Below are 14,596 nucleotides of genomic sequence, written 5' to 3' on the forward strand. Positions count from 1 at the left end.
CTGGAGTATGTGCATCCTTTGCCAAGAAACAAATCCGTCTCCACGTACAAATCCAAAGAGAAACAAAAATTCGGCATGCAAGGATGGATATGTGGTCATTTCAGAACAGTTGCAGGCGTTCCATGAACTGGGTTATCTTCCTTTAGATGTCGATATTCAACAGTTAGATGATGGCTCTGGACTGGATAACACGCTTCGGAAAAACAATGCGTTGTGGCACAAGAATTGCTATATGAAATGCAATAAAACAGCTGGATCGAGCCAAGAAGAGGAAGAAGACTGCAGATGTTTCCAGTCCAACTTCTCCCATTAAGACAAGACGCTTTAGTGAATCAGAGAAACTTAACGCTTGTCTCTTTTGCGACGGCCCGGCAACTAGGCAATCCCAATTACATCTAGCCTTAACAGACGAAATAGATGAAAGAGTTCGTGCTGGTGCTAATTTACTACGAGATGCGAATGTTCTCTTTAAAATTGCAGTTCAGAATATGGCTCCGTTAGATGCTATGTATCACAAAATCTGTCTTACAAGATTTTACAATAGTTAGGAAAGCGGAGAGAGATTTGGCTGGTGGAGAAAGTTACTCTAAGGCAGAACAGTTGGAGGGGATAGGCTTAGCCGATTTAATATTTATGGGAGAGGAACAAAACAATTCTGAGAGCAGTCCAGGGTTCAAAATGTCTGACATCTGCAAATTGTATGAGAAGCGTTTAAGGCACTTAGGTATCGATAGTACAGTTCATTCCACGGCTCAGATATCGCATTTTAGATGTCTGTCAAGATCTAGAAGCTTGGGGCAAAAAGGGAAAGGAGTGGCTTTTAGCTTTTAAGAAAGATGTTGGAGATCATAGATCACAATCTGAGCTCAAACACTGCTGAAACTTGTCTCCATGGAACTGCAATTTCCATCATGCAGCACCCTAGCTTGGAAAATCCAGGGAATATTAGAAAAATTGCATTGCCCTCTACTTATGTCACAAGTAGGGAATTGGCACGCGTTCCAGCAAAATTTACGACAGTTCCAGCTTGCTTCCTGACACTTAAGGACAACAGTCCTGCACCAGCCGGAGAACGATTGTTTCTGTCCATAGAGGAAACATCTCCAAGCTGTCCTGTACTTCTTTGGTTGGAGCAATCTTTAAGCCAGGAACGTAGAATAAACTGGGCAGCGTTTCATGCATCAAATCATCGCCTTAAAGAGGCACCTCCAACAATTATGCCTATTTTGCCAATATACCAAGAAAGCTCTAATTCTCCAGCTATGATACTTCACGCCATGAATATAGCGCGGCAGAGTGTCATATTTCTTAATCTCAGTCAGACCCCAGTGCTTGTTGGTGATCAGCCAATTTATGCTATAATGAAACAGATTCAATTCTCTCTTCCCCAATCACATGGAGAAGACAACTTTGTTGTTATGATGGGAGGGCTCCATATTGAGAAAATAGCCATGCGCATGGTTGGACATCTGCTTGAGGGAAGCGGTTGGGCAGAATTGGTTACACAGGCTGAAATTACAACCCTAGGCAAGGCTGAAGGTACTCTAAAAGTGTCCCATATGAAGAAAGCTAGACACCTCCACAAGATCACGACTGCGACTTTGTATGCTCTTCAGGTAAATGCTTTCCATGAATATGAAAGTTTAGAAGTTAACAGTACGACAATGGATGAATGGAAACAACAAATGTGTCGAGAACAGCCAATGTTCAACTTCTGGGATACAGTACTCAGACTTAAGCTTCATATTTTGTCACTTGTACGATCCTTTAGAGAAGCAAACTTCGAACTTTACGTACAGTCGTTAATTCGCCTTGCACCTTGGTTTTTCGCTCTTGATAATGTAAAATATGCGATATGGATTATTGTACATATCAGGGACATGCTTTTATTGGAGCAAAGGCATCCAGAAGTTGCGGCTGCATTTCGAGAAGGTGCATTCGTAGCACGAAAGACTGAGAAAACCTTTTTTAGCTATTGCACTAGATCATGCTCACGAACAGCTAAACGCTATCCTAAAAGCCAGTGGGGGCATGATTGGTATCACTTAAAATTCAGCGTCCTACGTCGTTACCTAGTTGCAGGTCCTGAAATGATTCGCATGCTGGATTCCTTTGAAAAAAAGTTTATGGCAGGAAAGACCAGAATATAAACACCATGAACAAAGCGCAACCTACAAAACCAGTTCACGGGACACGTAGATGCTCTCACTTGTGCCTTCGTGTCGTCAGTAAATCCATTTTCTATGGCGACTGGAGATCTGTTTCGTATTAATGATCATGTAGTCATGAGTGAAAATGTAAAGAAAATTGTATTTGGTATTGAAAAGAAAGGCCAAGAGCAATTTAGAAACATCATTGACGAGCGACTAGTCACTGCCTCAAAGAAAATAATGGATCCTATAAAACGCAACAATTATTTTCCGGAAGAGTAACGAAAGAACTACATCAAAGACTGCAGCACAAAACATTTCGCTGAAAAATGATTGCGCGTTATTTAATTGTTTCTACATCGCATGCCAAGAAAGAGAGGGAAATTTGGACGATTTTTTTCAACATGAAAATCAGACCTATCCACCAACTCTTTGTGCCTACGGACAACCAAGAACCTGTAACAAGGCGGATCTTCTTAATCCTTTAGAAGAATATGTGTCTCCAGAGTATCTTTCATCTGAACCTGAAGTAGATGTTAAAATATTTGATGGCTCTGCTCTTGTTCACATGATAAAGCCTGCTGGTGCAGAAACATTTGAGGCGTGTGCCAATGAATATTTCTTGCCATACTTACGAAAACAGAGAGAATCCGTGAAGAGATTAGACGTTGTATGGGACACCTACCAAGAAGACAGCTTGAAACAGGAAATCGTGAGAAACGAGGAATTGGCCAGCGAGTTCGAACAACATTGAGCACTCCAATACCTAAAAGAAACTGCTGGGAACAGTACTCGAGATTGAATGAGAACAAAACAGAACTCTTCAACCTCCTGGGAATAATAATAATAATAATAGGTTGTGAAGGAAAGGATACTTACTCTACTCTCAATACAAAAGTAGTTTGCTTTCCAATGCGGCAAGATCTCTCCCCTATCAGCCCTTGTAACCACGAGGAAGCTGATACGCGTTTATTTTTGCACGCAGCCGATGCTTCTACACGTGGCCTCAAGAAGATTCTCAATCGTACAACAGACACAGATATGGTTGTCATAGGGATTTCATTGTTTCACGAACTACATCTTGAAGAGCTCTGGATCTGCTTTGGAACAGGAAAGCATCTTAGATATCCGCCCCTCCACGAGATATCAACGTTTATGGGTCCAGAGAAGAGTCAAGCACTTATTGCATTCCATGCCTTCACAGGATGAGATACGGTGTCCTCCTTCAGTGGACGAGGAAAAATCAAGGCTTTGGATGCATGGACTGCTTTCTCTAGGGCTAGTGAAAGTTTTCTAAGCCTTAGATGTGGAAATATTGAATCGAGCATGGAGGGGATTGAGAAGTTTGTAATTATCCTGTATGATAAATCATCAGAGAAAGAATCTGTTAATGACACAAGAAAATTTTTATTTACGAAGAAAGGAAGAACAATGGAGCAAATACCGCCAACCTTAGATGCCTTAGTTCTTCATACCAAGAGGGCATGTTTACAGGCGCAAATATGGGCTCAGTCCCTCGTACCTTTCCAGGATATCCCAAACCCTTCAAATTGGGGTTGGGTAAAATCATCCTATGGCTGGAATCAAGTGTGGACCACACTACCTTTGATTTCGGAGTCCACCAAACTTATTGCATGTGGCTGCAAGAAAGGCTGTGTAGGTTCCTGCAAATGTGTAAAACAAGATCTAATGTGTACTACACTCTGTTCTTGCAATTGTGATTGTACCTTAGTGTCATAAAGTTAAACAAGTTGTTATAATTCTACAGTATTTATTCAACTAGTGTTAAAGTGCATAACTTATTTATTGAAAATAACTATCTATCAAAGAAATACTTTCTGCATATTAGTGACGTATGCATGGTCCAAAGATCAGAACTCTCTACTGTGTTGAATGGACTAGAATGTGAGAAGAATAGTATAGGTCGACAGACTGTACCAATGATGATCGCTTTCCCGGGGATAATTCTGCGCGAAAAGATAAGATTAGTGTGTTTAATGGTGTCCCTCCCCCACAAACCTTCTGGCTACGACCCTGACTCCTATAAATTAGAATATTTAATAGCTTTCTCTGCACATTAATTATGTCTGTTCGGTGAATTAAAGTTTATTTGGAAGAAAAAACATCAATAAAGATTTTATTTCATAAGATTATTTTTTTTAAAAAAAAGTAAATAAGTAGCAATTTTGGTCGACCCCAGACCCCCTCTCCTCTCTCCCTGCAGGTCTGGAGCGGATGCCACCACTTCTAAAAGCGTTCAGGAGGATCCAAGACCTATATGCCAAATGTCATCTTTTCATCATCAAGTGCATAATTCTGTCCCTTATCTAACGTACTATTTAACAAATCTATGTTTTGTATGTTACCTTATGCTCGGCATAACGTAACATGGCCCGGTGCTTTTGAGCACCTTGTATATTGGAAGGGAAATTTTAATTTTATTTAGAATGTTAGAAAAACTGTTTTATTTTATAGTAGGAAAACCGTAGGTCGCAAATTTTGTGTAATTTCAGTAAAGTAAATCGTTTCAACGAATATTACATGATTAGTAATTATATTTTGTATATTTTACGTATTTATCCAAAAATATAACGTTATTTCAGAAAATAAGTGTATATTCCAGCTTTTTCAATGATTTTCAGTTTATTTTTATACATATTTCGGCATAGGGAATCTTCACAAGAAAACTAAAATTTTAATTTCGTAAATTTTCTTCAAAATTCCAAATTAAGAAAGACAGCCATAATTTCTTCTTGGTGCATCTCTTTGTTTTCGAAGTAAATTATTTGATTGGATAATCCACAATCACAGCTGCGGCTGAGATTTCGGTTTTCTTTGATCTTCGCACAGAAGCCTATCATCCGATAGTTACGTCACGATTATCTTCCAATTAGGGATCATCTTCATGTAATTCTTTGTCTTACATCGTCAGCCATTTCAGGAGACAGGCGTACAGTGTTTGTCGTCTGTAGAAATTGTGGAATAATTCGTCTTTATTTTAAAACTGTGATAAATTCTTCGTTTTGGCTAGTATCAGAAGTAGTCAGCAGAGATAAACGTGCTGTGTTTGGTGTTTTAACAAAATTATTAAACAAGTAATATTCTAAACTGTGAAGTGATTTTCGTCTTGTATAAGGGATACTAGTATGGAATGTGCTTATTGTTACAGAATGAGCTCATTGGCAAATTTTACGTTCTCGATCAGCGAGAGAACGTAGGAGAATCCGGAGGAGACGGTGACAGAGAGTAAATATTGAGTCGGTGTGCAAGCATCGGAGAAGAAGAAGTTGAGTGACGCTCAATGGCTTTTTAGATCGGTGCTGCAGTTGTTAGTATCTGAAAACATTTTTGGAACCACAAGTTAAGAATCTCTAAGGAGATTCTAGTGGCATAATTTATCGGAAAACCTTTTTTATATATATATCCGCTTAATCGCTGTCAAAGGAATGGACTCACGTAAGTAGGAACCAGTGGAAGTGAAATTCAATCCAGGTATTGGCATCTTCAAAGTTCCTTGTCTCGATAGAACAAATATGTGTGATTATATTTTCTGGTGCATGTGTGAAATTCATAACATGATGTGTTAAGTGCATAAAGTTTCCCTCAACGCCGCACACATGCAGATTTGGTCAATGTGACATCGTGTTTTCATTCAATGGGGGGGGGGGGGAAGAAAGCTAGATTATCTCAGCACTGAGCGATTGTCGTAACCACAAGAAAATGTGTGTACCACACACACATTTTCCCCCAGTGAAGAAAAGATGTTTAGATTCCCTGAAATCTTGAAATTATTCATTTTCGGTAACACTGCTCGAAATTAAATTTTATTTTATTTTGGCATGTTTTCTTTGGTTTTAAACAAAATAATTCTAAACGTTGACTTTTGGAAGTAAGTGTCAGATTCACGGCTACAGTTAAGTGCAAGGGTACATGAAGTTTGCGTACTGGTAACAGAAAACCTTCGTTAATAGGCTAAACCTACGTAATATGCTATTCTGATATCCATCAAGTTTTAGAAAATTTCAGTTTTTTTTATAATTACTTGTAGATACTTTATTCCTTCTTTATTAAGAAACTTAGAATTTCAGAGCGACACTAATGCAAGTAACCACTGCGTCTTTGGTCTGAATGTGGTAGCGAAACAAATATAAATATATAATAAGGATGGTGCTTCATGAAATATATGTGTGACTTTTTTTTTTTTTTTCATTTTCGTTTAGGTTAAGTCAGTGTAGTTAGAATAGGGATTTAGGTTTAAGTTATGTCAATATGTGATGTGAGTGTTTACCTGTGCTAGATTGTCCAGTGGGTCCGAGCGGTAAGAGAGGTAGCGAAGAGCGTAAATCCTCTATGCCGGCCACAATCTTAATGCACAGCGGATCCTAAGCACCAAAGAATAGATAAAGAAAAGTGAAAGTAGCTAACCACAACCTTGTGCAGTGACGTATTATTTTCAATAGTGTAATGTATTTATATTGTGTATTTTCATTTGTTTTGCGTGTCGATTCAATGTGAATGTTTTGAAAGTCAAGAATATTACATGATGAATATTAAATGAATGTGAATATTTTAGGAATATCTGTGGAAAGTAAATAATGTTTTAGCTCTGAAAGTTATAGAAATCGATCATATTAGTTTTCTTAGATGGGTATGTCAGTCAAGTGTAAAGATTTTTCTGTTATCAAATATTTTGTCCAACACTACTTTCATGAATATTTTCGAATAAAATTTACTAGCCGTGAAAACATCTTTCTTTTCGAATACAGAATATAATTATCTTGTAGTTTTAAGAAGTAGTAGAAATATGTAGTTTATGTTTTGGTATGTATGCGAAGCGTGATCAAAGCAAAGAGCAGTACGTACGTAATAAGTTTTACTGGGGAAATGAAATAGCTGTGAATCAAGGGAAGAGACTTTCCTTAGTGTGACCGGGGTTGAAAACAACCGAATCTGTAGAAATTTTCTCATTTTATCAGTTTCAATCAAAATCTCAGTTTGGATTTTTTTTTTTAGTAACAAAATTCTGTTTCAAGATTTTTTTTTTATTCAGATAGGGCGTTTACAGACAACATTAAGATCTTCATTGTGCTCATTGCCAGCTCCACTCGTAGGTCGATGTCCTGTGTCTGTAGTCGTGGTTCACAACCTATTTTCGGATGGGATGTGGATGATGAACTGCAGGCCTGGATACCGGACTGTGAGTCGAGATGGAAGAGAGTTTGGAATCTTTATATCTTCGGGTCAGATTTGAGTTCTATTTTCCGTAGATGATTGGCTTAGTGAGTGTATCGGTGACTGTTGATGACGAGCCCATACGGGCCCAGTAGGTTCGGTGTCACTAGTCAGTGATACATTCGACATAGCCTGTAATCTCAAGGAAAGGGAACATCATACAAAACACAATATTGTAGTAGCATCATCTTACATCATTATTTATTTATTTATATTATTATTTATTTTTTTAAAGTAAAAATGGCGACCCTTAACCAGGATTTCTGTTGTTTCAATCCCACGCGAGCGCTAAGGAAAACCAACAATCACAGCAAAGTATTTGTAATGGGGATCATTATGACAATCGCCGCATTGAATGAATCATGGTCACTTCTGGATCTGTATGTGCGTGATGTTGTGGGAAACAAACTTAATGGAAGTGAAAATGTCTGTGGGTAGCAGATCGAGTAACGAATCTCGTCATCCGAACGAATATATATGCTGTAGTGACGAAATTGCAGGGTTCAGTGTATATTGTGACAGTTGCTTCAGATGGGTACATGCCCAATGTTATGGTTTGTCGGAGGAACAAGTTCAGGAATTAGACAAGAGTAGTGAGCCGTGGCTATGTAAGCCTTGCCTGGCGAAACAGGTGACAGTGTTGCCACTTCCGAAGTCATCGGAAACCGATAGTGAGGAAGGTGAACGTGTAACGCGGGGTAGCCCGAACGAATCTGACAAGGAGGAAGGAAGTCGAGGAAACGTAGCTTCCGGTTCAAATGTACAATTAACTGACTTTGCAGCCATGATGGAACGATTCAGTCAAACTTTAACTTTAACGCTAAACGAAAAGTTTGAAAGAGTAGACAATAAATTTCAGGCTATGAGTAATCAGGTTGACGGTAAATTTCAGGATATGAATGAAAAATTCGATAATGTTAAATTCGAAATGTTGCAGATGATTAATGAGAAGGTGGCCCATGTAAACGAAGACGTAGAGGCTGTTAGGTCGGAAGTTCGCGATTTATATACCTCTGTTGGGAACTATCAGACTAGAATAGACGCGCGGGTAGATGCCGTTGAGGAAGGTCTCCGGTTATCGGTTGAGGCGCAGAATCGACGATGTGATGACTAAGGAGTTTTCACATCTCGAACTAAGTACCCAAAGGTCGTGTCAGGCACTTGAAGCCAAGATTCAGACGTTGGAAGAGAAACAAAACCAAAGAAAAGACAAACGGTGTGGACGTAAAAGATCGCGAGACTTTGTTGTCGGTGATGGAATCGAGTCTGACGGGACCGAGTCAGACATCCAAGTGGATGTACCAGTCTCTTCAGTTGGGGAGACTCGTACTATTCCCACGGTGACTGTCTCTGTCTGTCAGCCGACCAGCATTCACGGCACAAATGTCCTTCCCTTTGAATTATCCTCACATACGTTGAACTTAACCAAGTCGAATACATCCTGTGATGAGACAATAGGTTGTCAGGCGTTGTCCAGGAGGTCGAATCCATTGTTAGTTTCACCTCAGGGGTTAGGACCTTCAGATACTAGGTGTCGGTTGAACCATGTGGTGTCCTCTAGTAATGTAGCAGACATGACTCCTTCGTGTGCTGGAGTTCAGGAGGGAATGTGTGGTCACGCGGTGGTATCGATGCCAGACAACTTAACTTCTGGACAAAATTACCAACACTATTCTATTTTCGGTCAAAATCACTCGGGTGCAAAGAGCCCCGTCGTTGGCCACAATTCTCCCGTGAACCCCAGTAGAAGCGAGGAAGGCTTTGGTAAGCGAACTCTAAATTTAAGACTTTCTGAATTAAATCATTTACCTACATTCTCTGGTGAATACGGTTTGGCTAGATCATTCTTAGAAAATTTAGAACAAACGTTTAAGGTAATTTCGGCATCAAAACACGAACGTCTAACCTTGGTACCCTGTTGCTTAACAGCTGGGGCCAAGACGTGGTTTCAGACTGTTTGTCAAGACATCAATAGTTATGCAGACTTTGTGCGTCTGTTCCGGGAACACTATTTTTCGGCAAGAATGGAAAGATTGCAAAAGAAGTTCATTCAAGGAATGAAGTATGATCGAGCGAAGTACAACCGATTGACGGATTTTGCATGGAAAATTGTAGCGGAATATTATGCGGTAGCACAGCACCCGGATGAAACCGAACTCATTGAGATCGTCTTGGACTGTTTACCAGCTGGTGATGCCAAGTTGTTGAGGGCTGTTGAGCCGAAAAATATTCAACACCTTATGGTTAAAATAGCCGAGATTGAGGGACATCCGGAGCCGAGTGAACCGGTCACTGACAAGAAGTTTAGACGCTTTCAGGTGCGTCAGGCAAAAGTCGTCAAAAAGGCCGAAAAGTCAGGAAAATAAAACACCAAGGATACTTCGTCTCAGACGGAAGAAGACGAAGGCAAGAGAAAAGAAAGAAATTATTAGAAGGATAAAAAAAATGTTTTGTCTTGTATAATTTCCAAAATTTTTTGTAGTAACAGAAAAAAAACGACTTAAGAAGAACTCATAAGTTCAGATTTTTTTTCTCCGAAGCTCCCGGAGGAAGTTACCTTATGCTCAGCATAACGTAACATGGCCCGGTGCTTTTGAGCACCTTGTATATTGGAAGGGAAATTTTAATTTTATTTAGAATGTTAGAAAAACTGTTTTATTTTATAGTAGGAAAACCGTAGGTCGCAAATTTTGTGTAATTTCAGTAAAGTAAATCGTTTCAATGAATATTACATGATTAGTAATTATATTTTGTATATTTTACGTATTTATCCAAAAATATAACGTTATTTCAGAAAATAAGTGTATATTCCAGCTTTTTCAATGATTTTCAGTTTATTTTTATACATATTTCGGCATAGGGAATCTTCACAAGAAAACTAAAATTTTAATTTCGTAAATTTTCTTCAAAATTCCAAATTAAGAAAGACAGCCATAATTTCTTCTTGGTGCATCTCTTTGTTTTCGAAGTAAATTATTTGATTGGATAATCCACAATCACAGCTGCGGCTGAGATTTCGGTTTTCTTTGATCTTCGCACAGAAGCCTATCATCCGATAGTTACGTCACGATTATCTTCCAATTAGGGATCATCTTCATGTAATTCTTTGTCTTACATCGTCAGCCATTTCAGGAGACAGGCGTACAGTGTTTGTCGTCTGTAGAAATTGTGGAATAATTCGTCTTTATTTTAAAACTGTGATAAATTCTTCGTTTTGGCTAGTATCAGAAGTAGTCAGCAGAGATAAACGTGCTGTGTTTGGTGTTTTAACAAAATTATTAAACAAGTAATATTCTAAACTGTGAAGTGATTTTCGTCTTGTATAAGGGATACTAGTATGGAATGTGCTTATTGTTACAGAATGAGCTCATTGGCAAATTTTACGTTCTCGATCAGCGAGAGAACGGAGGAGACGGTGACAGAGAGTAAATATTGAGTCGGTGTGCAAGCATCGGAGAAGAAGAAGTTGAGTGACGCTCAATGGCTTTTTAGATCGGTGCTACAGTTGTTAGTATCTGAAAACTTTTTTGGAACCACAAGTTAAGAATCTCTAAGGAGATTCTAGTGGCATAATTTATCGGAAAACCTTTTTTTTATATATATCCGCTTAATCGCTGTCAAAGGAATGGACTCACGTAAGTAGGAACCAGTGGAAGTGAAATTCAATCCAGGTATTGGCATCTTCAAAGTTCCTTGTCTCGATAGAACAAATATGTGTGATTATATTTTCTGGTGCATGTGTGAAATTCATAACATGATGTGTTAAGTGCATAAAGTTTCCCTCAACGCCGCACACATGCAGATTTGGTCAATGTGACATCGTGTTTTCATTCAATGGGGGGGGGGGGGGGAAGAAAGCTAGATTATCTCAGCACTGAGCGATTGTCGTAACCACAAGAAAATGTGTGTACCACACACACATTTTCCCCCAGTGAAGAAAAGATGTTTAGATTCCCTGAAATCTTGAAATTATTCATTTTCGGTAACACTGCTCGAAATTAAATTTTATTTTATTTTGGCATGTTTTCTTTGGTTTTAAACAAAATAATTCTAAACGTTGACTTTTGGAAGTAAGTGTCAGATTCACGGCTACAGTTAAGTGCAAGGGTACATGAAGTTTGCGTACTGGTAACAGAAAACCTTCGTTAATAGGCTAAACCTACGTAATATGCTATTCTGATATCCATCAAGTTTTAGAAAATTTCAGTTTTTTTTATAATTACTTGTAGATACTTTATTCCTTCTTTATTAAGAAACTTAGAATTTCAGAGCGACACTAATGCAAGTAACCACTGCGTCTTTGGTCTGAATGTGGTAGCGAAACAAATATAAATATATAATAAGGATGGTGCTTCATGAAATATATGTGTGACTTTTTTTTTTTTTTCATTTTCGTTTAGGTTAAGTCAGTGTAGTTAGAATAGGGATTTAGGTTTAAGTTATGTCAATATGTGATGTGAGTGTTTACCTGTGCTAGATTGTCCAGTGGGTCCGAGCGGTAAGAGAGGTAGCGAAGAGCGTAAATCCTCTATGCCGGCCACAATCTTAATGCACAGCGGATCCTAAGCACCAAAGAATAGATAAAGAAAAGTGAAAGTAGCTAACCACAACCTTGTGCAGTGACGTATTATTTTCAATAGTGTAATGTATTTATATTGTGTATTTTCATTTGTTTTGCGTGTCGATTCAATGTGAATGTTTTGAAAGTCAAGAATATTACATGAAGAATATTAAATGAATGTGAATATTTTAGGAATATCTGTGGAAAGTAAATAATGTTTTAGCTCTGAAAGTTATAGAAATCGATCATATTAGTTTTCTTAGATGGGTATGTCAGTCAAGTGTAAAGATTTTTCTGTTATCAAATATTTTGTCCAACACTACTTTCATGAATATTTTCGAATAAAATTTACTAGCCGTGAAAACATCTTTCTTTTCGAATACAGAATATAATTATCTTGTAGTTTTAAGAAGTAGTAGAAATATGTAGTTTATGTTTTGGTATGTATGCGAAGCGTGATCAAAGCAAAGAGCAGTACGTACGTAATAAGTTTTACTGGGGAAATGAAATAGCTGTGAATCAAGGGAAGAGACTTTCCTTAGTGTGACCGGGGTTGAAAACAACCGAATCTGTAGAAATTTTCTCATTTTATCAGTTTCAATCAAAATCTCAGTTTGGATTTTTTTTTTAGTAACAAAATTCTGTTTCAAGATTTTTTTTTTATTCAGATAGGGCGTTTACAGACAACATTAAGATCTTCATTGTGCTCATTGCCAGCTCCACTCGTAGGTCGATGTCCTGTGTCTGTAGTCGTGGTTCACAACCTATTTTCGGATGGGATGTGGATGATGAACTGCAGGCCTGGATACCGGACTGTGAGTCGAGATGGAAGAGAGTTTGGAATCTTTATATCTTCGGGCCAGATTTGAGTTCTATTTTCCGTAGATGATTGGCTTGGTGAGTGTATCGGTGACTGTTGATGACGAGCCCATACGGGCCCGGTAGGTTCGGTGTCACTAGTCAGTGATACATTCGACATAGCCTGTAATCTCAAGGAAAGGGAACATCATACAAAACACAATATTGTAGTAGCATCATCTTACATCATTATTTATTTATTTTATTATTATTATTTTTTTTTAAGTAGGTAAAATGTAACCATAGTGACTGAATGTCGTGTTTTTCTTTCACGTTCGAAACTGTCACATAACTTACTTTATTTTTATTTTTCGTATCTTGGGATAATAAATTTTTCATATCTTACGGACTACAAATAAAAGTTTATGGGAAGCAATGAATAAATTAACTTATTCTGTTGGATTTTAGATATCAGGAATATGGGCTTTTATGATGTAATTGTGTTATTATAATTTTTAAAAGAAGTTTTAATAAAATTTTACATTTTATCCTTTTTTCATTTGCATTAGATGAAAAATAATTTTGAGACTTGTGTTTTTTTTTAAAGTGGTTTCTTATATATGTACCCTATATCAATACAAGTCTGAAGTTTTTATGTCATAATAGTACTAAGAATAATGAAAATATTGTACACACGTTTGTTCACAGAAATATGATATTAACTAGTTCGTATACGGATTTGCTTATTTTTTAATTAATGACTCTACAGGGTTCATTATGAAAGTAATGAGCATGATGCTACCCTGACTCGACAATCCACCGCAGCGCGCGCTGCCAGCGCGGAAAAAGTAGTGGGTGGTATGTCCTTCCAAACGCGCCCGGAGTCAGTCCGCTGCGAGCAGTGACAGCGTGTGGATGTCGATCCGCGTGAAGCACGTTTTTACAAGTTGTAACACGGCGCGATGGAGGGTTCGCTCGAACAACGCTACGCCATAAAATTTTGCGTCAAGTTGGGTAAGAATGCTACGGAAACTTACCAGATGCTGAAAGAGGCCTACAAGCAGGAGTGTTTGCCAAGATCTCAGGTCGGAAAATGGCACAAGTCGTTCAAGGAGGGTCGGAAGGAAGTCGCCGACGAGCCCCGTTCTGGACGCCCAACAACGGCCAGGACCGACGACAACGTTAACCGTGTGCGTGAAGTGTTGTACTCAGACCGGCGTGTGAGCATTCAACAAATCGCGGACACCCTAAGCATGTCAACATTTGCGGTACATAGGATAGTGACCGAGGACCTGCAAATGCGAAAGGTGTGTGCGAAGCTTGTGCCGAAGGTGTTGACGAACGAACAAAAAGAACTTCGAGTTTTGCGCTGCAAGGAGTTGTTGGCATTGTGTGAAAGTGATCCGGACTTTTTAGACTCGGTCGTAACTGGAGACGAATCCTGGATGTTCGAATACGATCCAGAATCCAAAAGGCAGAGTGCGGAGTGGCATACCTCATCCTTCCCCGCCCCCAAAAGGCCAAAAAGCCCATGTTACAAGGTTTTCAAAAGCCATTTCAGCCGAGGACTTTAAAGATGCTTTCCAGGCGTGGAAAACACGTCTCCAGAAGTGTATCGATGCAGAAGGAGCGTATTTTGAGGAATTTTAAAGATTTGTAACAATCGGAACAATAAAACAGTTTTTTTTTCTAAAGCAATGCTCATTACTTTCATAATGAACCTGTATATCAAGTATTGTTGTTGTTGCTGCTAGTCTATACATGCAAACATTGCGCTAGACATCTCTTCGTTTTATATGTTTATATAGAGGGTGGCTCATTTTAGTCTTTCCACGGAAATATCTCAAAAATGGTT

The 14,596-nt window shown here is 38.6% G+C and overlaps 1 protein-coding gene across 1 annotated transcript; it reads left to right on the plus strand.

Annotated features, from left to right (window-relative positions):
• Positions 1-13,703: 13,703 nt before the first annotated feature.
• On the plus strand, positions 13,704-14,315 carry LOC145679426 (protein GVQW3-like). The gene has a single exon (XM_081750007.1). The coding sequence runs from the start codon at positions 13,704-13,706 to the stop codon at positions 14,313-14,315; it is 612 nt and encodes a 203-aa protein (XP_081606133.1).
• Positions 14,316-14,596: the final 281 nt, after the last annotated feature.

The sequence above is a fragment of the Thermobia domestica genome, chromosome 2 (genome assembly GCF_964235325.1).
Source record: "Thermobia domestica chromosome 2, izTheDome1.hap1.1, whole genome shotgun sequence".
In the NCBI taxonomy this organism is placed as follows: Eukaryota; Metazoa; Arthropoda; class Insecta; order Zygentoma; family Lepismatidae; genus Thermobia; species Thermobia domestica.